Source organism: Terrapene carolina, unplaced genomic scaffold, assembly GCF_002925995.2.
Source record: "Terrapene carolina triunguis isolate 2854851 unplaced genomic scaffold, T_m_triunguis-2.0 Scaffold257, whole genome shotgun sequence".
NCBI lineage: Eukaryota > Metazoa > Chordata > Testudines > Emydidae > Terrapene > Terrapene triunguis.
In genome coordinates, this window is record NW_020664608.1 from 20,949 (window position 1) to 45,806 (window position 24,858).

General features: G+C 47.0%; 1 protein-coding gene and 1 long non-coding RNA gene across 2 annotated transcripts; both read right to left on the minus strand.

Annotated features, from left to right (window-relative positions):
* Positions 1 to 30: 30 nt before the first annotated feature.
* Positions 31 to 16,261, minus strand: LOC112107065 (zinc finger protein 501-like). Its single transcript, XM_029912836.1, has 3 exons — positions 16,228 to 16,261; positions 2,287 to 2,403; positions 31 to 1,942 (listed from the first exon to the last, which is right to left on the minus strand). The coding sequence occupies exons 1-3, from the start codon at positions 16,259 to 16,261 to the stop codon at positions 648 to 650; spliced, it is 1,446 nt and encodes a 481-aa protein (XP_029768696.1). The 3' UTR covers positions 31 to 647.
* A 65-nt stretch (positions 16,262 to 16,326) lies between these two features.
* LOC115271293 lies at positions 16,327 to 23,863 on the minus strand. The gene is made up of 4 exons (XR_003899895.1): positions 23,795 to 23,863; positions 20,211 to 20,351; positions 17,422 to 17,510; positions 16,327 to 16,354 (listed from the first exon to the last, which is right to left on the minus strand). It is a non-coding gene; the product is annotated as an uncharacterized LOC115271293 (long non-coding RNA).
* Between the last annotated feature and the right edge of the window lie 995 nt (positions 23,864 to 24,858).

Genomic DNA, 24,858 nt, shown 5'->3' on the forward strand with positions numbered 1-24,858 from the left:
CCCCCCAAATCTCTAAACCTGCTCCTTCTCTTTGTTATATTTAAATGTATTTAATATGGAAAAATGGTAGAAAAAATTTCAGCACAACCCAGTGTAATGTGAGAACAAATGGGAATGAGACAATCTGTCCCTAGTGGGGGAACCTGGTGACTAACAATTTCTTTGCAGTGGGAGGAAAAGTATAAATGTGATACTCCAAATATGTTTAGACTAGGAAAAGTGATGGAGGTTATGCCAGGTGTTGAGGAAATTTTCTAAATTATCTTGGCCACCATATATGGGGTATTTTTTAATTGAAAAAATACTTGTGTTTTTACATTAGGATAGGTAATTGAAGCTAGCTAACTCCATGGAAAATCCTAGTGGAGTCAAGGCCCATGTAGGCCTCCATGTACCTAGTTGAGGTCACTCCTGGTTCCCCCACCTGGGATTGACTGAAATTCCAGTTGGAGGGAAACACACTTCCATGACATAGGACAAAGGAGTTGCAGAAAAAGACGGGGGGATTCCCCCCAAGGGAGGGTGAGCTACAAAAGGGAAAAGCACATAACTCAGCTGGGGGAACTGAAAGACCATGGGGACACAAAGCTTCCTTTAAGCTCATTATGTGGGAATTAGCAAACGGAAAATAAAATCTTTCCTCAGCTCTAGACAAGGTTTTTATGGCATTTCTCTCTCTTGCAGCTTCTCTGATGATAAATAAAGGCTGAGCTTTGATGGAAGAATTTACCGCACTTAGAGCATTCATAGGATCTCTCTCCCACGTGGATCCTCTGATGTCTAATAAGGTGTGAGTGCTGAAGGAAGGTTTTCTTGCACTCACAGCATTTATATGGTTTGTCCCCCGTGTGGATCCTCTGATGGCTAGTAAGGGCTGAGCTCTGAGGGAAGGTTTTCCCACACTCTCTGCATTCATAGGGCCTTTCCCCTGTATGGATCCTCTGATGCTTAATAAGGGTTGAGCGCTCAGTGAAAGTTTTCCCACACTCACAGCATTCATAGGGTCTTTCCCCTGTGTGGATCCTCTGATGCTTAATAAGGTTTGAGTGCTCAGTGAAAGTTTTCCCACACTCACAGCATTCATAGGGTTTCTTCCCTGTGTGGATCCTCTGATGGTTAATTAAGGCTGAGCTCCAAGCGAAGGTTTTTCCACACTCACAGCATTTATAGGGTTTTTCCCCTGTATGGATTCTCTGATGGTTAATTAAGGCTGAGCTCCGAGCGAAGATTTTCCCACACTCACAGCATTCATAGGGTTTCTCCCCTGTGTGGATCCTTTGATGGTTAGTAAGGGTTGATCTCTGAGAGAAGGTTTTCCCGCACTCACAGCATCTATAGGGTTTTTCCCCTGTGTGGATTCTCTGATGGTCAATAAGGTTTGAGCGCTCAGTGAAGGTTTTCCCACACTCACAGCATTCATAAGGTTTCTCCCCTGTGTGGATCCTCTCATGTCTAATAAGGTCAGAGTGCCGAAGGAAGGTTTTCCTGCACTCAAAACATTCATATGGCTTGTCCCCAGTGTGGATCCTCTGATGGCTAATAAGGGCTGAGCTCTGAGGGAAGGTTTTCCCACACTCACAGCATTCATAGGGTTTCTCCCCTTTATGGATTCGCTCATGTTTAACAAGGTGTGAGAGCCTACTGAACTTTTTCCCACATTCAACACATGTGTTATTTCTCTCTCCCATGGGGATTCTCTGCTGGGCCGTGGTTTCCTTGTGGCCTTTGTGAGTTCCCTGATAATTAACAGATTTACCAACTTTCTGCATTGGCTGGTTTCCCTGCTGCTTCTCTGGCCTGTGCTGACTCTGACAGGCTTTTCCCTGCTCACAAGTCCTGGACACACTAACTTTGCATCTTTGCAATAAAGACCCTTGTGGTTCCACTTGCTCATCTTCCTGCTGAGGATTCTGCTCCATGGTCTCTCTCACCATCCCCTCACCTGCAAGACAGAGAAAGAAAAATCTCAGAAACAGGAATGGAAAAGACCAAAAGAACAGCTGGCAATGGAAAAAATCAGGGATTGAATTTCCCCAAACTCTTTCTTAAAGGGGAGAGAGGAGGGGATCAATTCTGCATTCAGTTCCTATCCAAACACTTTAGGAGAAGGAAGTTTGGGGAAGGAGATTCTGACAGGAGTTAGGGTGGGTAGGACGCCGTCAGCAACATCTGCCCTGAGGATATGACACCTGCTGGGAACAAGCATGAACACAGAGAGCTCACAAGGTCTTTGTTGGGAATCCAGCTCTTTTCTTCAGGCACTGAGTTGGTTTAATGCTCACTCACCTGTATAGCTGCTTCTCAGGAGCTTTCTTTCCTCTGAGTCCTGGAGATCTGTGGGAAACAACTCTTCCCCTTTTTCCAGCTGGGAGAGGACATCAAGTTTAGAAACTGGAAACCCTGCTAAGGGGAAAGAAGACAAGTGAGATCAGGTGAATTCATGGGACTTTTGTCTCACACACAAAAAGTTCTGTTATTTTAACCCCAGCCCATTTTAAAACAGTAAAATCCTGGGGCCAGCTCCCCAGGGGCTCAAAGGTTCAGGGCACTCTTCTTATGAGGTATTTAGCTGTGCCCATGTCTACTAGGAACATACACAGCCAGACACTCACGATCAAAAGGGCTCTTAAAACCCATGCAGGTAACTCCATGTCGCAGAAAGGGAAGACTCCAGCCAGAGGGGAAGTCCCCCTAGAACTGCTTCATACTGACAGAGAGAGGGCCACAGTCACTGCGGGAGAGACAAAGGCCTGAGACCTGACAGCTGAGGGGGGACACTCAGAGAGGTGAGGGAGGGCACAGAGAGGCAGCTAGCCCTGCCAATCACTACAACCCCTCACGGTCCTTCCTCTAACTGCTCTCACCCTTCCACACCTCCAGGGACCCAAGGAAAAATCTCTCCTTGGGTTCTCTCCTCTCCTCCCATGGCCCACACCCCTCCTTGCTACCAGGTCTCCCAAATTATCTGCTCCCCAACCCTCATCCCATTATATCAATTGTTCCTTAGTCCTGATTCCCAAGAGCTCCTGCCAGAAATGTGTCCCTTTACTCCCTCCCATTGCAAGCACCCCTATTTCCTGGAGCACCCTCTAACCAGCACCCATGATACCTTTACTCTAACCAGCACCAACCCTTCCAGATCCTTGGTTTCCATTGTGTCCAGCCCTTCACAGCATCCTAACTCCCTACAGCAGCTATTCCATGGCATCCCTACCCCTTACAACTGCCCCCAGCCCTCCTAGCTTGTAGGAGGTCTTTGCCCCAAACGTTCCTCTCCCCGCTCTCTAACACCCTCCCTCCCACTGCCCAGGACCTCCCCATTATTATCATTTACTATTCCTGTCACCGTAGCACCTAGTAACGCTATTCATGGACTAGGATCCCATTCTGCTGGACAATCTACAAACAAAAACCGGTCTCTGCACTAAAGATCTGACAACCTAAGAATAAGAGAAGAGAAAGATGGATACAGACAGACACGGGTGTGACACAGTTTCCTGTGATATCCTGGACCATCCTTATTGAATTAAGTCAAACCTTACTGAATTAAGTTCTCAGTATCCTTGGATTTCATTTTATTAAAAATATGAATGTGTATGTATTACCATGGGATGGTCTTTAACGTCTCCAGGGAGGTGACCTGGCTAACATAGACCCTAGGAAGTCTTGTGAGCTTCAAAAGACTCTTTGAAACAACGTGCTAGACAAAGGTAAATGGGATTACTAGGAAATACTTGGGAGAAGGGGACAGCAACTTCTCACCTCCACCCAAAACCTATGGAAGCTGCACTCTGAGATGAAACCATTGGCTGCTGATCACCTGTGACATGAACACAAGTTCTACTCCTGGGGTAATTCTGCACCAAAAATTAAAATTTCTGCATATATTTTAAAATTCTGTAAAATTCTACATATTTTACTTGTCAAAATAACACAATATAATCATGCCATTTTCAATTATTTTGGTAATTTATTTCAAAATACCTGTCAGCAAGTATGTCTTAGCCATACAGACAACAAAAAAGATTCAGGAAATATTTTTTGACAAATAGATTAATTACAAGGAATATTAATACAGAACTCTGAGTAATAATTCATTTAAACTACAATATAGAAATGTATTTCACGCATCCCTTAGAAGCAGTGCAAAAGCTTGGGGGAGCGTGAGTCAGGAGTAATGGAGATGAGGAAGAGGAAAGTAAATGCTGGGAAGGGGCCTGGGTGTGAACCTCGAGGTTTTTTTGGTGTGGTGGGACAAGTATGGAACAGGCTTTTGGGCTGGGGCGGAGGGGAGTTGTACGGCGGAGTTGTACAGCGGGATGGGAAGGGAGCTAATCAAGTAGGTCTCGGGATGTTTATGGGGAGCAAGGAGTAGCATGGAAGAAAGCATAAAACAATACAAAGGAAGGGCTACAAGGGAACTCAAGAAGTTATTAAGTCCAGCCCTCTGTGCTATGACGGATCAAGCCAACCTAGACCATCCCTCACAGGTGTTTGTCCAAGCTGTTTTTTTAAAACTTCCAATGATGGGGAATTCACAACATCCCTTGGAAGCCTATTCCAGAGCATAACTATCCTTACAGTTAGAAAGTTTTTCCTAATATCTAACAAACTGCAAAGTAAGCTCATTAAGGACTTGGCAGAAGATATTTCTGAGTCATTAGTGATAATTTCTGAAGATGTCTTAAAATCAGTAGGGCCTGATGAAAGACATCCAAGAAACTCCAGCCATTAGGAAAAGGCAGGTGTTAGCAATGGGAGATTCGATCATTAGAAACGTAGATAGCTGGGTTTGTGATGACCGGAAGAACCGTATGGTGACTTGCCTGCCTGGTGCGAAGGTTGCAGATCTCTCGAGGCATCTAGACAGACTTATGTATAGTGCTGGGGAGGAGCCAGTGGTCGTGGTACTTGTAGGTACCAATGACATACGGAAGGGTAGGAGAGACGTCCTGGAGGCCAAATTTAGGCTGCTAGGGAAGAGACTGAAATCCAGGACCTCTATGGTGGCATTCTCAGAAATGGTTCCAGTTCCACGCACAGGGCCAGGTAGGCAGGCAGAGCTTCAGAGTCTCAATGTGTGGATGAGACGATGGTGTAGGGAGGAGGGGTTTAGATTTATTAGGAACTGGGGAAACTTTTGGGATGGGGGAGCCTGTACAGGAAGGATGGGCTCCACTTAAACCAAAGTGGAACCAGACTGCTGGCGCTTAACATTAAAAAGGTTGCAGAGCAGTTTTTAAACTAAGAGATGGGGGAAAGCCGACTGCTGCAGAGGAGCACATGGATAGGACAGAGTCTTCTCTTAGAGGAGAGTCTACTGATAGAGATTCTCTAGGTTTTAGTCAGGAGGAGAGGATGGAAGAGGATAAAGTAGGGGCCAGATCAGATGAGAAACATTCACATAAAAAAGAATCTGACATCAGAAAAGGGCAGACAAATAAACAGTGACAAGTTTGTAGCCCAGTGGGCCAGCTTACCTGTATTATATTCATTGCTTTGTTATCCTGCTTTATTATATTTAGTAGTAATGCAAGGAACCTACAGGCTTTTATCCTGTAAGTTTTGGCTTTAGTAAATAGTGTGTGACTTGAGGCCTATAACCTGTGGTATAGATAAACTTAAGTAACTCATAAGCTATAGGGAACTGAAAGTAGCTTTCAAGAGGGGGGGAATTTTGTCCAGAATACTGACATCAGCCACTCACAGAACACAGCTGACCCCAGCACAGAACATAGCTGACCCCAGCATCCGGAAAGTTCGGGACAGGACCTCCGACCGCAAAGCTGCCATGACAGCAAATTGACATGTATGCTAATAGGGTAACATCATACATATACTAACCTATAGAAAACGGACACCTTAAGGGGAGGAAATACAAATAAGGACCTCTATTGAATATGGCAGCGTCAGCGTAACCTACTATAAAAGTAACATCCCAGGGGCAGCAGATAGATTGGAAAGATGTAGACCTTGGGAGGGGCCAGAATGACGGCCACGGGGAAGATGAGGATGATGACGGTGATGAAAGATCAGGGTGTAAGTATGGACGTCCAAATGTACTTTCTGTATTATCTCTATGTGCTTTGTTAAGTTTAAGTGTGTGTATAATCTTTGCTAAATTATTAATAAATCATACATTTATATATATAGAAAGAGTTCCTATAGCGTGAGTGTTGCACCTGTGCACATCGGGGTTCCCAAATTATATGATAATTTTACAATAATCTTACCAGGCCTGATCTTGGGACAAGAACCTGTTAATCCTCAAGTTACAATTATATTTCCCAACTTTGGGTGAGGCTACAAGTTTTTAAAGTGCTTGTACACAAATGCTAGAAGTCTAAATAATAAGATGGGTGAACTAGAGTGCCTCGTGTTAAAGGAGGATACAGAAGCTCCCCGACTTACGCAAGCGTTCCGTTCCAGAACGCCACGCGTAAGTCGAATTTTGCATAAGTCGGGACGGGTCCAACAATTACGAAAAAAAAAAAAAAAAAAAAAGCTTACGGAACTTACGGAACTTTTTCCGTAAGTCCAGATTTCCATAAGTCAGGTTTGCGTAACCTGGGGAGCGTCTGTATTGATATAATAGGCATCACAGAAACCTGGTGGAGTGAGGACAATCAATGGGACACAATCATTCCAGGGGACAAAATATATCAGAAGGACAGAACAGGTCATGCGGGGGGAGTGGCACTATATGTGAAAGAAAATGTAGAATCAAATAAGAACATAAGAACATAAGAATGGCCGTACTGGGTCAGACCAAAGGTCCACCCAGCCCAGTATCCTGTCTACCAACAGTGGCCAATGCCAGGTGCCCCAGAGGGAGTGAACCTAACAGGTAATGATCAAGTGATCTCTCTCCTGCCATCCATCTCCACCCTCTGACAAACAGAGGCTGGGGACACCATTCCTTACCCATGCTGGCTAATAGCCATGAATGGACTTAACCTCCATGAATTTATCCAGTTCTCTTTTAAACCCTTTTATGGTTCTAGCCTTCACAACCTCCTCAGGCAAGGAGTTCCACAAGTTGACTGTGTGCTGTGTGAAGAACTTCCTTTTATTTGTTTTTAAACCTGCTGCCCATTAATTTCATTTGGTGGCCCCTAGTTCTTATATTATGGGAACAAGTAAATAACTTTTCCTTATTCACTTTCTCCACATCACTCATGATTTTATAGACCTCTATCATATCCCCACTTAGTCTCTGCTTTTCCAAGCTGAAAAGTCCTAGCCTCTTTAATCTCTCCTCATATGGGACCCGTTCCAAACCCTAATCATTTTAGTTGCCCTTCTCTGAACCTTTTCTAATGCCAGTATATATTTTTTGAGATGAGACCACCACATCCGTACGCGGTATTCAAGATATGGGCGTACCATGGATTTATATAAGGGCAATAAGATATTCTCCGTCTTATTCGCTATCCCTTTTTTAATGATTCCTAACATCCTGTTGCTTTTTTGACTGCCGCTGCACACTGCGTGGATGTCTTCAGAGAACTATCCACGATGACTCCAAGATCTCTTTCCTGATTAGCTGTAGCTAAATTAGCCCCCATCATATTGTATGTATAGTTGGGGTTATTTTTCCCAACGTGCATTACTTTACATTTATCCACATTTGCCATTTTGTTGCCCAATCACTTAGTTTTGTGAGGTCTTTTTGAAGTTCTTCACAGTCTGCTTTGGTCTTAACTATCTTGAACAGTTTAGTATCATCTGCAAACTTTGCCACCTCACTGTTTATCCCCTTCTCCAGATCATTTATGAATAAGTTGAATAGGATTGGTCCGAGGACTGACACTTGGGGAACACCACTAGTTACCCCTCTCCATTCTGAAAATTTACCATTTATTCCTACCCTTTGTTCCTTGTCTTTTAACCAGTTCTCAGTCCATGAAAGGATCTTCCCTCATTTCCCATGACCACTTAATTTACGTAAGAGCCTTTGGTGAGGGACCTTGTCAAAGGCTTTCTGAAATCTAAGTACACTATGTCCACTGGATGCCCCTTGTCCACGTTTGTTGACCCCTTCAAAGAACTCTAATAGATTAGTAAGACATGATTTCCCTTTACAGAAACCATGTTGACTTTTGCCCAACAATTTACGTTTTTCTATGTGTCTGACAATTTTATTCTTTACTATTGTTTCAACTAATTTGCCCGGTACTGACATTAGACTTACTGGTCTGTAATTGCCAGGATCACCTCTAGAGCCCTTTTTAAATATTGGCGTTACATTAGCTATCTTCCAGTCATTGGGTACAGAAGCCGATTTAAAGGACAGGTTACAAACCATAGTTAATAGTTCCGCAATTTCACATTTGACTTCTTTCAGAACTCTTGGGTGAATGCCATCTGGTCCCAGTGACTTGTTACTGTTTATCAATTAATTCCAAAACCTCCTCTAATGACACTTCAATCTGTGACAATTCCTCAGATTTGTCACCTACAAAGGACGACTCAGGTTTGGGAATCTCCCTAACATCCTCAGCCGTGAAGACTGAAGCAAAGAATTCATTTAGTTTCTCCGCAATGACTTTATCATCTTTAAGTGCTACTTTTGTATCTTGATTGTCCAGGAACCATACTGGCTGTTTAGCAGGCTTCCTGCTTCTGATGTACTTAAAAAACATTTTATCACTGTGACGGTACTTTCCATAAGGCTTTATGGAAATATGCTTATGAATGTGTATATATATATATAACATAACTAGAATATATTTTATGCTACATATGCCACGTAACATATCTCTGTAAAGGTTATGATCTACTGAATACATTAATCCTATTTGTATGCATGTATCATTTTTGTATTCAAAGTTATGAATATTGGCTGTGTACTGGCTTGATTTCCAAATAACCTTAGTAGAGAATTTGGTCAGTTCCTGGAGAAAGGAATGTTGAAATTAAGTACCTAATCAAGAAACACTTAAAGGACAATGAATCTTGGAATGCTCCAATCCACATAAGAAGTCTACCGGAGGACTTTCAAGGTAGCATGTGACCCATGGCTGCTACCTGGTAAGAAACTGTGAGTCATGCATGGACATGTGACTTGCCCAGGTGACTCCAGAACTCCATCTTGGAGCTGGACCTTGCATAGGGGAGAGGAGGGGGTCTCCACCCACAAGAGAAAGTCTATTTAAGCCCGTGGGAGACCCCTCCATTTTGTCTTCAGCTGGCTAAAGAGAGAGCTTCTCCACCCCCAAATATACCTGAAAGAAACTGGAACAAAAGACAGTAACTACAAGGGGGTGTGAGTGATTGCTGGACCCAGACTAAAAGGAGATTAGTCTGTGTGGTTAATTTGAGCAAGATTGTTGTCAATCTTAAGATGAACACCAGTATTGCCAGTGTTAGGCCTAAAACTTCCAGAAGTTTTATAAAATGAGCTTTGCAAAATTATCTTTAAAAAGCAAGCTTTGCAAAATGAAGCTACAACTTGTGGTCAAAAGATACCTACAACTAGACAACATTTTATGCTGACTCTTATATGGTATAACAGGTCATGCCCCCGGGTATGGCTTATTGAAACCACCTTTGGAACTTGTGGTTAAGAGACGCTGCAGGCAAAAAACTGATTCCTATGTGGGTTTGATGAGCTAGGCCTTTAGGCATAGGTCATCAAGATAACCTTACCCACAATCAAGCCAATAGCCCATTTAGAGGTAAGTTACCTAGAAAACTAAGGGAAACCACAGTCGAGACAGTGGGCTATATAGAAATAAGCTATCTCCCTGAGCATAACTTATAAAATTAAAACAATAATTGGCTACAAGAAAATAAGTAAGCATGAATTATACAGCCAAAGCGATAACACTAAATTTGGCCTAACCTGATTGGTTGACCTGCTTCAAAGCACGGCGGGCAGATGAGATTAAATGTGTAGAACCTCAGGAGGGGGTGTGTGTATGTCTTGGTCTAAGAAGTTATTCTCTTTGATCGGTCTGACCCGCACCCCCTGAACCGAGGAAACCTGAACTGCACCGACTATCTGCACCTGGCCAATGGAAAGAGCGGTCGACTAAAGGGTAACGTATTCTCGGCAGGGTAAGGCTTTAAAGAAAAAGTCTGGTTGCATGCAGAATAAGATAGAGTAAAGAAGTCTGGGTTGCTCGAGCTGTTTTGATCTCAAGTTGTGCTGACACTATAGTATTAAGAATGGTAGTGTTGGGATAATTTGATCTCAGGTTATATTAATGCTGCAGTATTAAAAATAGTATTAAAAGTTTACTTGTACTTGTTTGCAATATAATTTGTCATTTATATTAATCCTTATTCAATGCTGGTCTTTAATTTTTCCTTTCCTATTTTGTCTGTGTTGCATTTATAGCCGTAAGTCATTAAAAGCCTTTCTTGAGGAATAATCAGTAGTTTTAATTTCTTTATACGGACACCACTTAACCTCATTACATCTACGTTGGGTGGTGGGAAGTAGTGATCACCCACAGCCCCATTTGGGCCCTGATGTGTGTCCCCTTCTTCCCATATCTCTGCAGTCTGTAAAAGGAAGCATTCTGGAACTGGTGAGGATCTTACCTGTATTCGATTGTATTACTGTATTAGGTTTAGATTTGCGTGTTTTATTTTACTGGGTAATTCACTTTGTTCTGTCTGTTACTACTTGGCACCAGACCACCTTGCCAAAGAGTACATAAACCGAAAGGGATATTTCTCAATGGTGTTGCAAGTGCTGGTGGATCACAGGCACCATTCCACTGACATCAAAATACGGCAGCCCTTCCCAGAAATCTTCTGCAAAGGATTGCAGAGTACCTCCATGAAAGCTTCCTAGAGATCTCCATGGAGGATTCCCGGGTCATCTCTGTGCACATGAACAGTCTTTTTTGGGGAACACCCTCTGCATAGCTGGAGTGGCCACCAGAAAGCAGATACCCACTACACCTCCTTTTTTGTTTAGATTAAACATAAAAAATAATAGCATGTAACACCCCAACAGTTTGGAAATGTGTATCCACCAGAAGTGCCTTCCCTGGCATCATGCTCAGCCACCACCTGGTCCTGTGAAGACATGAGCTCCAGGTTTAAAAACAGTTCTTGGCTGTCGGAAGAGCCGTTGTCCCCATTTGCCTGCTTCCCATTCTCCTTCTTGTCAACAATGTCCTCTTTGCTGTTGCCTGAGGTGACCTGGGACTCCTGGGAGGTATCCAGGCTGTGTTTTGGGGTAGTGATGGGGGCGCCACCGAGAATCGCATGCAGCTCCTCGTAAAACTGGCATGTCTAGGGGGCAGAACCAGAACAACCGTTTGCATCCCTTGTCTTCTGGTACGCTTGCTGAAGCTCCTTTATTTTCACGCAGAACTGCTGTGAGTTCCAGATGTAGCCCTTCTCCCCCATACCAAAAGCGATCTTGGCTCATATGTCCGTGTTTCTTCTGCTGGATCGAAGCTGTGCCTGCACAGTCTCTTCTCCCCACACAGCAATAACATCCACCACATCCTGTGTACTCCATGCTGGAGCTCGTTTGGGGCGTTGAGTCTTCATAATCAGCTGTGCTGGTGAGCTCTCCACGCTGATCAAACAGGAAATGAAAATTCAAAAGTTCCTGGGCCTTTAACAGAGAAGGGGCTGTTTCCTGTGTACCTGGCTGCCGTGCAGTGGAGTTGAAAGTGCTCTCCAGAGGGGTCACAGTGGAGCACCATGGGACAATTCCTGGAGGCCAATTCATTCCAATTACACAACGCAGGGTCTATACTATCCCCATGTCGACCCGTGGATGCCAAATCAAGCGCTATGCCTCTCGCGGAAGTGGAGTACAGAAGTCAACTTTACAGACGACTTAGGTCAGCGGATGGGACTTGGTAGTGTAGACACATACATTATTACATTGACTTAACACGACTTCCGTCAACCTAAGTTTGTAGTGTAGACCAGGCCTTCCTTATTCACTTCCTTCACACCATTCAGGATTTTAAAGATCATATCCCCACAGATTCATCATATCCCCCCTTAGTCTCTTTTCTAAGTTGACCAGTCCCAGTCTTTTTCATCTCTCCTCATAGAGAAGCTGTTCCATACCCCTAATCATTTTGTTGTCCTTCTCTGCACCTTTTCCAGTTCTAACATTTTTTTTTTTTTTTAGATGGGGTGACCAGAACTGATTACAGTATTTAAGGTGTGGCATACCATGGATTTAAATAGTGGCATTATGATATTATCTGTCTTATCACCTATCACTTCCAAATAGTTCCGAACATTTTGTTAGCGTTTTTGACCGCCACTGCACACTGAGTGGGATGTTTTCAGAGAACTATCCACAATGACTCCAAGGTTTCTTGAGTGGCAACAGCTAATTTAGACCCCATCATTTTTTAATCTATCGTTGGGATTATGCTTTCAAATGGGTATTACTTTCCATTTATCAAGATTGAATTTCATCCGCCATTTTGTTGCCCAGTCACTCAATGTTGTGAGAACCCTTTGTAACTATTCACAGTCTGCTTTGGACTTAATGCTCTTCATTAATTTTGCATCATCTGCAACCTTTCCTACCTCCCTGTTTCCAGTTTATTTATTAGTATGTGGAACAACAGTGGCCCGAGTACAGATCCCTGGGGGACCCCATTATTTACCTCTCTCTAGTGTGAAGACTGACCATTTATTCCTACCCTTTGTTTCCTGTCTTTTAACCAGTTACTGATCTAGGAGAGGACCTTCTCTCTTATGCTATGACTGCTTACTTTGTTTAAGACCCTTTGTCTATGTCAAAGTCTTTCTAAAAATTCCAAATATACTATACCCACTGGATCACCCTTATGCACATTTGTTGAGCCCCTCAGAGAATTCTAATAGACTGGTGAGGCACGAGTTCTTTTTACAAAAGCCATGTTGACTCTTCCCCAACAAATCATGTTCATCTATGTGTCTGATCATTCTGTTCTTTACTATAGGTTTCAAACTATTTGCCTGGTACTGAAGTTAGGGTTACTGGCCCCTAATTGCTAGGACAGCCTCTGAAGCCTTTTTTAAAAATTGGTGTTACATTAGCTATCCCCGGTCATCTGGTATAGAAGCCAATTCAAGTGGTAGGTTACATATTGCAGTCAGTAGTTCTGCACTTTTCATATAGGAGTTCCTTCAGTATTATTGGGCGAATACCATCTTGTCCCTGTGACTTATTAATGTTTAAATTAAGTTTGTTCCAAAACGTCCTCTATCAACACCTTAATCTGGGACTTTTCCTCAGATTTGCCAGCTACAAAGAATGGCTCAGGTGTAGGAAAGTCCCTCACATACTCTGCAGTGAAGACTGATGCAAACGATTCAGTTAGGGAATCAAGGCCATTGCAGAGCAGCTGAATGCTCATTTAGCACCCAGTACCGCACTGATTTTATGGCAGGCTTCCTGATTCTGATGTACTAAAAAAAAAAAAAGTTTCAGCGACTTTTGCTAGTTGCTCTTCAAATTCTCTTTTCGGCCTGCCTAATTATAGTTTTACACTTGACTTGCCAGATTTTATGCTCTTTTCCTCAGTAGGGATTGACAAAATTTTTAAGACAGGCCTTTTTTGCTTCTAACTGCCTTATTTACTCTGTTTCGCCAAGGGAGTATTTTCTTAGTCTTCTAAACATTTTTCCCCCATTTGGGATACACATTTACTTTGAGCCTCTATTATGGTGTTTTTAAAATGTTTCCATGCAGCTTGCAGGCATTTCCCTTGTGAGTGGTCCTTTTAATTTCCATGTAAATAATTTTCTCCCTTTTGTGTAGTTCCCCTTTCTGAAGCTGAATACTACTGTGGTGGGCTTCTTTGGTATTTTACCCCTCACAGGCATATTAAATTTAATTACATTATGGTCTATATTACAAAGTGGTTCAGCTGTATTCACATCTTGAACCAGATCCTCTGTGCCATTTAGGAGTAAATCTAGACTTGCCTCTCCCCTTGTGGATTCCAGAACTAGCTGCTCCAATAAGATGCCATTAACGGGGAATAAAAACTTTATCTCTGCATCCCATCCTGAGGTGACATGTACCCAGTAAACATGTGATCAGTGGAAATCCCCAAATATTACTGAGTTTTCCATTTTTATAGTCTCTAATCTCCCTGAGCATTCCATAATCACCAGGAACATCCTGCTAAGGTGGTCAGTAATATATTTCTATTGCTATACTCTTATTATTCAAGCATGGAATTTTTATCAGTAGAGATTCTATGGTACAGTTTGATGTCTTTTTTCCTGCCCCCTCTATATTTCACTCTATGCTGTCTTTCACATACAAGTGCCACTCCCCCACCAGCGCAACCTTGTCTGTCATTCCTATATAGTTTGTATCATCACTTCAAGGTTCTGTGACGCCTATTTTATCAATATCCTCATTTAAAACGAGGCACTCAAGTTCATGCATCTTAGTATTTAGCCTTCTTCCATTTGTATACAAGAACTTAAACAACTTGTCAATATTTAGTTGTCTACCTTCATGTGATGTAATTGAACAGGACTCTTCATTTGACTGTTTCCCTTCAGATACTACTTGTACTTTATGAATTTCTATCCTCCTCTTTATTAAGATATACAGAATCCCCATTAAGAGATCCCCCCCCAATTGGTTGGCTCAAGAGGACATACTATGGCCGTTGAACTTGAGCTACATCATGCATTTGAGTCAGAGCTCTCACACTGCGTGTTGTGAATTTTTCTTTCATTCTGAAGGAGTTTCTCTTGGAAGTTTGGCCCTGATAACAATATTTCTGAGTGTTCTCAAATCTACATGGAGATATTGGACGAGTTGCTAATTAAGAGTTTTGTGAGAATTGTCTGTCAGCTAGTGGTGTGAAAAATCACATCCTTGCCTGACATAGCGTGCTGGGGGGGGAGGGAATCAATTTAAAAGAAATTACGGGCATTATATGCCTAGAAAATACATTAAAGCAGAATTAAGGTTGTCCAGTGCAGCCTCATACCCTTCTAGCATGTTGATGGTGGCGAAAGTTAAAAACTCTGAAAACCAGGAAATGAAGAATTAAACTACACACTATACCTGCAATACAACCTTAACTCTTAAAATAAAATAAAAAAAATTAATTAATGGAAGTATCCTATCTCCTAGAACTGGAAGGGACCTTGAAAGGTCATCGAGTCCAGCCCCCTGCCTTCACTAGCAGGACCAAGTACTGATTTTGCCCCAGATCCCTAAGTGGCCCCCTCAAGGATTGAACTCACAAGCCTGGGTTTAGCAGGCCAATGCTCAAACCACTGAGCTATCCATCCCCCACTTCCCCTACCTCCTAACCATGCAGTTGGCAAATGTCACTCGGAATATATCAGCAAGAGTGGTTCAAAGGTTAACCAACTACTCAGGGAAGTAGCAAATTTTCCATCTATTGAAGTCAAGACTGGATGCCTTTTTTGAAGATGTTTTCATCAAAACACGAGGTATTCAACTTACTACAATGGTAACTGCATGAAACTGTATGGCCTGTGTTATACAGGAGGTCAGATTACTAGTATCTCTTGGCTTTAAAATATACTGATCAATAATTAATAGGAGGAAGGACTAAGAATGTGACATTCTTGGTGTTCTATTCTACAAATTTGAATACCAACATTTATCTGCATACACTTCAGCTATGTGCACTGTGTCAGCTATAGCATTAAAGGAACAGTGGAGGGAAGAGTTGGAGCAGCTTAGCAGAGCTATGACTGTGATATGAAGACACAGGACTGTGAAACCTGAAGGAACAGGTATTCCTCATGTCAGTGCTGAGTGTTGTAGGTTGTATCAATGAAGGCACACAAAGGTGTGTTCTTGTCACAAGGTTTGTCAGCAGTCTGGGGCCATACATGCTAGTGGTCTCCAATGCTCAGGCAGGGTAAGTGAAGGCAGTTACTCAGAAGGAATCCTCAGTGCAAGGGTAAAGAGGTGGTAACATTATGAAAGTCTGAGATGGATTGTGTGTAGTAGGCTCAGGGTCTGAGCGCAGGCCAGGGCCAGGCAGCTTCTGTTCCCTACATGGGACCTAATCCCAAGTTTTGCCTTAGCAAAGAGAAGGTGTTAGACTTTGTGCTATACTGCTCCTGTGCTCTGTTCCCAAACTGCTCCGTGGTCAGGAGGGTAGAGTGCTAGTGTAGGTGTCATTTGCCTGTCGGGGTGTTGCTGAAACAGGGTAGAGTTGAGGTTGCACTGTGGGGTGTTGTGAAACTTAACTCTTCACTTCCCCTTCTAATAACCGAGGGGACAGGAATCCTTACCCAGCGAGGTCACATTCTCATAGTTCTCCTGCATGACGACTCTGTAGAGAGCTCTCTGAGCGGGGTCCAGCAGAGCCCACTCTTCCTTGGTGAAATACACAGCCACCTCCTCGAAGGTCATCAGCCCCTGAAAGAGAAAGAGCCCCTCACTCAGTACCTGCTGCCTACTGACAACCCCACAATTCACAGGAGAGGAGGGCCAATCACATGGAAGCTCTGGGAGGCAGGCAGGCAGCATAATCCCACACCTACCCCATCAGAACAGGCAGGAAGCATTAGGGTGAGGGGAGAAAAAGAGCCCTTCATCCCTCCGAGCGGAGAGAGGGGACAGGGGTCTTCACATTCATCACTCACCTACTAGCCAGAGGCTGATACAGGAGATAAAGCTCCCAGCAGAGTCCACGGACAACAACATGATGGGAATTGCAACACCCTCCCCACTGGTAGCAGCCAGATGGGAGGGGATGGGGTGTCTTCCCTGGGCCTCACTGGCGGGCAAACTTCCCTCTAAGCAGCGCAGCCGCCTATTAAGCCCGCACAGGGACTCAGGGATGTGGCAGAGAAAGGCACCCCTACTCACCGGCCCCAGTGCGGACCTGCCGCAGATAGGGGAGAGGCGCCCCTCCCCCGGTCCCAACATGGACCTGCTGCGGCTGGGGGAGAGGAGCCCCTCCCTCAACCCGGCCCAGGCCAGCCGGAGCTGCCCCAGCCAGGGAGAGGCGCCTCTCCCCCGGCACAAGCTGCTGCGGCGAGAGAGGGCGGGAGGGGGAGTCCTCTCTCCCCCCCACAGCCCCAGGGCAGCCTGCACCCCCAAATCCATCATCTCCAGCCCCTCCCCAGAGCCCAAACCCCCAGCCAGAGTCCTTGTTCCCCCCTGCACCCAACCCTCTACCCCTGCCCTGAGCCCCATCCCCGAACCCGTCGTCCCCGGCCCCACCCCAGAGCCTTCACCCCTAGCCGGAGCCCTCACCCCCTGCACCCAACCCTCTGCCCCAGCCCTGAGCCCCCTCCTGCACCCCAAACCCCTCATTCCCAGTTCCCCCCACCCCTCATCCCCGGCCCCACCCCCTGCACCCAACATTCTGCCCCAGCCCTGAGCCCCATCCTCTGAACTCCTTGCCCCCGCCCCCCCATGTATTTACTGCCCTTCTCTCTCCAACAGGAACCCACCAGCAACTCCCTGATAATCCCTACCTCAACTGGCTCCACTGCAGCCATTTCCCTTCCCTGGCCCCAGGAAGGATGGACTGATCTGGAGCAAAACATGGATGTTGCGCTGCAGCCTGTTAGGGCAAAAAGGGCAATTGGGGACATGTCAGAACAGGAAATAATTTCACATCAAAATTCCCCCCCAGGCTCTTTCCCTGCACACTAGTGTTCTAGACTGTTGCGCAAATAACAGAAAAATTCAAAATACAATTAGTAATGGGGGGACTTTATCCACCCAGACCTCTGTTAGAAAAGGAATTGAAAAAAACCCATAAGTTCTTGGACTGTATTAGGGACACCTGTTTGTTTCAGAGGACGGAAGAAGTAACCGGAGGACAGCCATTTTAGACTTGATTCCGGCTAACAAGAAGGAATTAGTTAGGAAACTGAAGGTGGAAAGCAATATGGGTAAAAGTGATCATGAAATGATGATTTCAGGATTCTAGGAGAAGGAAGGCATGAGAGTAACAGAATAAAGACAATGGACTTCAAAAAGGCAGGCTTCAACAACCTCGGAGATCTGGTAGATGAGGTCCCATGGAATGAAATCTGAGCTGAAAAGAAGCGTTCAGGAGAGATGGCGGTTTCTCAGAGACAATATTAAAGGAGCAACAGCAAACTATCACCATGTGAAGGAAAGACAGAAAGAATATTAAGTGGGCAAAATGCCCTATCAATAGCTCTTTAATGATCAGAAAATAAAAAGAAATCCCACAAAAAGTGGCATCCTCTCTCCCCCCCGCAGCCCCAGGGCAGCCTGCACCCCCAAACCCATCGGGGGGGGGACAAATTGCTATGGATGAGTACAAAATAATAGCACAAGCATGTGGGGGGGGGGGGAATCAGAAAGATTAATTCACAAAATGAGTTATGCCTAGAAAGTTATATAACTGGCACTAAGATAAGGATTCTATAAATAAGACTAAGGTGTTAAATGCCTATTTATATTCACTAAAAAAGTTCAAATTGTGACCAGTTACTAAAACAATTACTCTTAATCAAGAGGGGGAAGGAACAGAAACCACAATGGGGAACTAACAGGCTAAAATATATTTAGATAAGTTAGATGTATTAAAGTCAGCAGGGCCTAATGAAGCTCATCCCAGGGTACTCGAGGAATTAGCTGAAGCAGTCTTGGAACAGTTAATTATCTTTGACAACTCCTGGAGAACAGTGAGGTGACTTGGAGGTGACACAGGAGCGGAGAAGGGCAAACATAAAACCTGTCTTTAAAAAGGGGAACAATGAAGACCTGGGGAATAAAGACCAGTCAAGCCTTACTTAGATAACTGGAAAGAAAATTTTATTAAAACAATCAATTTATAAGCACCTAGAGAACAGTAAAGTGATAAGTTATAGCCAGCATAGATTATCGAATACAAATCATGCCAAACCAATCTAATTTCCTGCTTTCACAGGGGTACTGGCCTTATGGACCCAGGGGACACTGTAGACATGATACATCTTGATTTTAGTCAGGCTTTTGACCCAGGCCACCATGACACTCTCATCAGCAAACTAGGGAAATGTAGTATACATGAAAGTACTATGCGCGCACAATTTCTTGAAAGGCTGCACTCAAAGTATTAATGGTTTGCTGTCAAACTGGGATGATTTACCTAATGGAGGTCACACAGGAGCCAGTCCTGGATCTGGTACTATTCAATATTTTCATTAACGACATGGATAATGGAGTGGAGAGTATGCTTATAAAATTTGTAGATGACACCAAGCTGGGAGGAGTTGAAAGCACGTACAATAAAATTAGAATTCAAAATGACCTTTATAAATTAGAGAATTGATCTGAAAGAACAAGACAAAATTCAATAAAGATAACTGCAAAGTACTACATTTTAAGCAAGGAAAATCCAATGCACAACTACAAAATGGGGACTAACTGGCTAGGGGCAGTACTACTGAAAGGGATCTGGAGGTTATAGTGGATCACAAACTGAATCTGAGTCAGCCATGTGACAAAGTTGTGGAAAAGGCTAGTTAAGTACTGGAATAGTTACCAAGGAAGGTTGTGGAATCGCCGTCATTGGAGGTTTATAAGGACAGGTTGGACAAACACCTCAGTGTAGGGGGCTGGACTAGATGACCTCTCAAGATTCATTCCAGCCCTACATTTCTATAATTCTATTCTGAGGAAATGTTTGGTCACTTTATTACAGCACTGACCCGGCCCCTTCCACCAGCACTAAACCACAGGGACATTTTAAAACTCTCCCAGTAACAAAGTCTGAGAACCAATTGCGAGACAAGAGCAGAACAAAAGGAGTGACTCTGGGGGATTCCCCCCCCCGATGTTGTCCCCAGGGCAGCACACTCCCACAGCTAGGGGTACAGGGAATTGTTTTTTCCTCTCCCTGCACCTCACCTTGTCACAGGAAAGTGAATCTGCCCAGGGATACTGCAATAAGTGTGTGTGGGCAGGTCAGAGATCTGGGAATCTCTTCCCAGTTATTTCTCCCACTGCCCCTTTCAGTCTCTCCCTCTTTTCTCCTTACGTCATCCTTCCCCTGTCTCTCCCCCTCTGGCTGAGGGGCAGCCATTCCTGGGTGCTCGCTGTCTATGGCTGGATCAGCTCCTGTAATTGCTAAGGGAGGAGATATGCGGGATGAGGAAGCGGCTGTGCACAGTCATTTTCATGCCCGTCCTCAGCATTTTCCCTGAAGTCTCTATTAATCACCTAAAGTTTCTGGCTTCGATTTTGGTGTTGGCAAAGCCTAGGGCTGCCTTATGGGATAATTACAGCTAGAGAAAGTCCTCACCTTGTCTGGGCACAGAGGAGGCTTTACTTAAGGTCACTCCCTAGCCTTGACTCCGTCAGGGGAGCAGCAGCTGCTCAGTCTTGATTCCCAGATCGTAATGGAGGCAGCAGTGTCTGACCCAGGAAGCTCAACTCCAATATCCTGAGCAGAGAGAGAGAAAGAGAGAGACTGAGTGGCTTCCCTGGCATTTAGTGATAACTGAAATCCCCTCCCCACAGCGAGGCATCCTGATCTCATTTGCCTACATGTTAATCTAGAAATTGGAAATCGAGCAGGGGTGGGCAAACTACAGCCCGCAGGCTGCATCTGTCCCGTCAGACATTTTAATCTGGCCCTCGAGCTCCCGTCAGGGAACGGGGTCTGGGGCTTACCCTGCTCTGGCGCTTCAGCTGCAGAGCGGGGTCAGGTCTTGCCCCGGTCTGCGCGTGCCACAGCTCTGGGTAGCAGAGACAATACGGCATGTCCCTCCTCCAGCTCCTACACATAGGGGCAGTCAGGGGGCTCCGTGCGCTGCCCCCACCCCAAGTGCCGCACCCGCAGCTCCCATTAGCCAGGAATCACGGCCCATGGGTCTGCAGGGGCGGTGCCTGCAGACAGGGCAGCATGCAGAGCCCCCTGGCCACGCCTACACGTAGGAGCCAGACAGGGGACATGCCGTTGCTTCTGGGAACTGCTTGAGGTAAGCGCCACCCAGAGCCTGCACCCCTGATCTTCTGCGCACCAACCACCTGCCCCAGCCCTAATCCTCCTCCTGCCCACCGAACCCCTTGGTCCCAGCCCAGAGCACCTTCCTGCACCCCAAACCCCTCATCCCCAGCCGCACCCCAGAGGCCTCACTCCCTCTCCCCCCGCACACCAACCCTTGCCCCAGCCCAAAGCCCCCTCCTGCACCCTGAATTTCTGGCCCCATCCCAGAGCCCACCCCCCCCACTCCCAATTTCGTGAGCATTCATGGCCCGCCACAGAATTTCCATACCCAGTTTGCCCAACCCTGAACTAGAGTGTCAAGGGGAAATTTGGTCCATAACGACACCAGCCAACCACAGGAACATGAGCTAACACCAGCTTTTGGCTAGAACATCTGCAGATGTCTGACCACAAGAATGCCATGGCAACAAACTGATGCATATGATAACAAGCTGAGGTCATTAATACACTAAGCTACTGGAGGACACCCCAACATTAGTGTGGAGAGGAAATTCAAATAAAGAAGAAGGAAGAAACCTCTACCGAATAAGCATCAGACATAGTGGCATCGGCAGAACATATTATCGGCTACACAACTCAAGAAAGGGAGCTGCATGTTGCTGTAGACAGCTCAATTTAAAACTCCATCCAGTGCACAGATGCCACCAAAAAGCTAAACCATGTTAGGATTCATAAGGAATGGGACAGAGAAAAACACGTAAATTTTTTATACAAATCAAAGTGGCAGCCTCTAATGTCCTTGGATCACCATGGCTACTACAGCACTGCACACGGGATATTTTATATCTACCTCTCAGAATTGGGGAAGAAATAGGTCTAAAAAGAAATATTTGATAATGAGAGAAAACCACCCAGATCTGAAGAGATTTTATATTAAGTGAGAATAGTGGGATAGTGTTACGGGATTGTATATGGAATTTCAACAAACAGAGTAATAATTCCCCCCCACACACACACACACACATTCACATGGGCAGCAGGGAACCCTTTGGGGAGGTGCTTTAAGAGGGTAAGTAAGGGGGGTATGGAGCAGGAAAACTCCCTGGCAGTGGGGAGGGGACCAGGGCCGGCTCCAGTTTTTTTGCTGCCCCAAGCAGCGAAGCGGAAAAAAAAAAAAGAAAAAATAAAGCCGATCGGCGGCACTTCGGCGGTGGCTGAATCGTGCTGCTTCATTCTTCTACCCTTCGCTCCCTCTCTTCCTCTTTGGCGGCACTTCTGCGGCTGCTCAACGAGGAAGAAAGGGACTGAGGGACCCGCCACCGAATTCCGCCGAAGACCCGGACAGGCCGCCCCTTTCCATTGGCCGCCCCAAGCACCTGCTTCCTTCGCTGGTGCCTGGAGCCGGCCCTGGAGGGGACAGCAGCAGGGGTTGGCAGGTGACTTGCAGTTGGGGGGAGCTGCATTGGGCAGTTGTGGGGAGCAGTAGCCGGGACTGTGTAACCTTGGGCTGGACAGTCTTTAGGGACTTTTTCCTCCTGTGCCCCTCTATGCCGTGTTGCTGGCGGAGAATGGCCACCCCATCCTACCCCAGAGGCAGCTGTGTCTCAGGGCACTGCAAGCTCCACCCGTTAAGCCCCTTCTCATTTGGGGAATGATTCAGGACAACAATTTCACAATGGAAGAAAGAAAATGTACTGCAGATTCACTGGGTGGGGAAATATCCCAAATCTGAGATTGTTACGTTAACACTGGAAAATAGAGAGAAAATGGGGCAAAGTCTGAAAAGGAGACTAGAGAAAGTGTCAATAATTGCTCCAGCCTGTCTCTGACTCCCGGCCATGGGGCGCGATGTGGCGACCCGGGGAAGCTGACTTGAGGCTGACGCAAGGTAAGCGAAGCCGAACCGGCCACCCAGGGTACTGGGCTGGAGGTCGGTACGGCGGGTGGGTCTGGGTTCCCCTACCTCAGTGAACTGCCCCCCCCAGCCTGATCCCCGCGCTGCCCCCGATTGGCCGGAGCCCTGGCGCTGGCCGCGGGGGGCGGGGGGGGGGACGGTCGGACCCGGGGAGCAGCGAGTCCAGGGGCCGAGGCCCCCCCCCAGCAGCGCAGCGCCCGGCTGAGGGGCGGGGCCGCCAGGGACCAGGCCCCGCCCCCGGGACACGAGAGTTCGCCTGAGAAGCGGGAAGGCGCCGGGAGGCTCCGGGCGGGGGGGGTCTGAGGGGCGCCGGCTGGGGGCGGGGCGGGGGCCGGGCTGAACCCGGGGGGCTCCCTTACCTGGGCTCGAGCGACAGGCGCCCCGCCCAGCGAAGTTCGACTCTCCTCAGGGCGGAAGTGACGGGACAGGCTGCCAAGGCAACGAGCGCGCCCAGCCGCAGGAAGCGGAAATGACCCATATCCCCGCCCGCCGGCGCCATCCCTCCCTGGGCATGCTGAGAAGCGCCGGGCTCTCTGTCACGCGCGGCCTTCTATTGGCGGATGGGGGTTCGCGTCAGAACGCCCCGCTCCCTGATTGGCAGAGAGACGCCGGGGCCAGCGCGGGGCGGGGGAACCTCAGCTCCGGGGTCTTTGGGCCTTGCCCTGCTGCGCCCCCCGGAACGTCCCCCCCCCCCCCCCCCCCGGGAAACCTGCGCGGAGACGTTCCCGTGCGCGGGGAATGGAAAAGCCCCTCGGCCCCCCCCGTCTTTGCAAACCCGGCGGGTGGCTCCGCCCCTCGGGGTAACTGTGACCCCCCCCGCGCCCAGGTTCTGCCCCCGCCGCTGTCCGGCAGCGCCTCGCCCCTGGGGTCACCCTGAGCCCCCCCGTCCTTGATTGTGCCCCTCAGCCTCGCTCCTGCCCTGGCCTCCAGCTGCTTCACCCCCCGCCCGCCCATTTCCGCCTCTTGCTCAGACCCCCCCCCCTTACAGGCCCCGGGAACAGCGTCAGCCCGTGGTACCGACCAGCCTGCTTAGTCCTTGTGGCAGCAGCCAGCCAAGCCGCGCTCAGCGCCCTGCCCGCCTGCAGCCCCGGCTGGGGACACGGGTCTCGATCCCGCCTCGCCCCATCCCTTGTCGCCGCCCCTGCGGCTTTGTGCCCTGAGCCGCTGCCCCGCTCACCCCCGTTAGGGCCCCTGGGAGCGATGGGCCCTGGGAAGAAGGAGGCAGGGCTTGGGGAGAACAAAGCACCGAGATCAGACACCGGGCAGCACGTGGGGGCGGGTGCTCTGTAAAACACAAGACGCTGCTTCCTCCGTCCGTTGTGATCTGGAAACCCTGGACGAGCAGCTGCTGCTTCCCCAGCAGGGTCTGTGCTGGGGACAGACCTTCATTAAAGCTCGTTTCGTGCCCAACCCCGGGTGGGACTAGCCCCCAGTGCAGCCCCGGACTCTGCCAACATCAGCTCCGAGCCAGAGACTGCAGGTGACTGAGAGAGACCCCGGGGAAAGTGCTGGGGACGGGAAGGAAAGTGACTCTCTGCCCAAGGGATTCCCAGATGTTGCCGCCCCCTGGGAATCTGCTCCCTAGTTGTTAAGGTGCCTGCCAGAAGCGTGGGAGCTGCTGTTCTCAGCTGCAGCCGGGATCCGCCCCGGTCACAACTGGGATTCCGATGGGGAAAGAGAAGTGGTTCCCCTTTGTGGGCTGGAGGTGGAGGTGTCAGGAAGGAAAGAGATGGGGGAAAGCCAGAGTTGTAGGGAGGGGAAAGACCGTGTGAAATGTGGTAGATTGAACTGTCTTTGTGCAGTCAGGAAATTCCAAGGGCAGAGGTGTAGGGGTGGGTGTGTGTGTCGGGTGGGGGTAACAGGGGGAGTGAATGGCATCCTTTCCCTGGTTGTGCCACTTCCCTCTGAAATAGTGATTCAAAATTCCTTCTAGTTTTCCCCCTTTTCTCGCTCACTATCACATATGGATAAAAAATCCATGGAGATTTCCCCCTTTCCTGTACAATTATTCACTCTCTATTCTCTCATTTTATTTTATTTTTTCTCCATAATTCTCAAATGGCCATTTAAATTCTCCTCAGATTT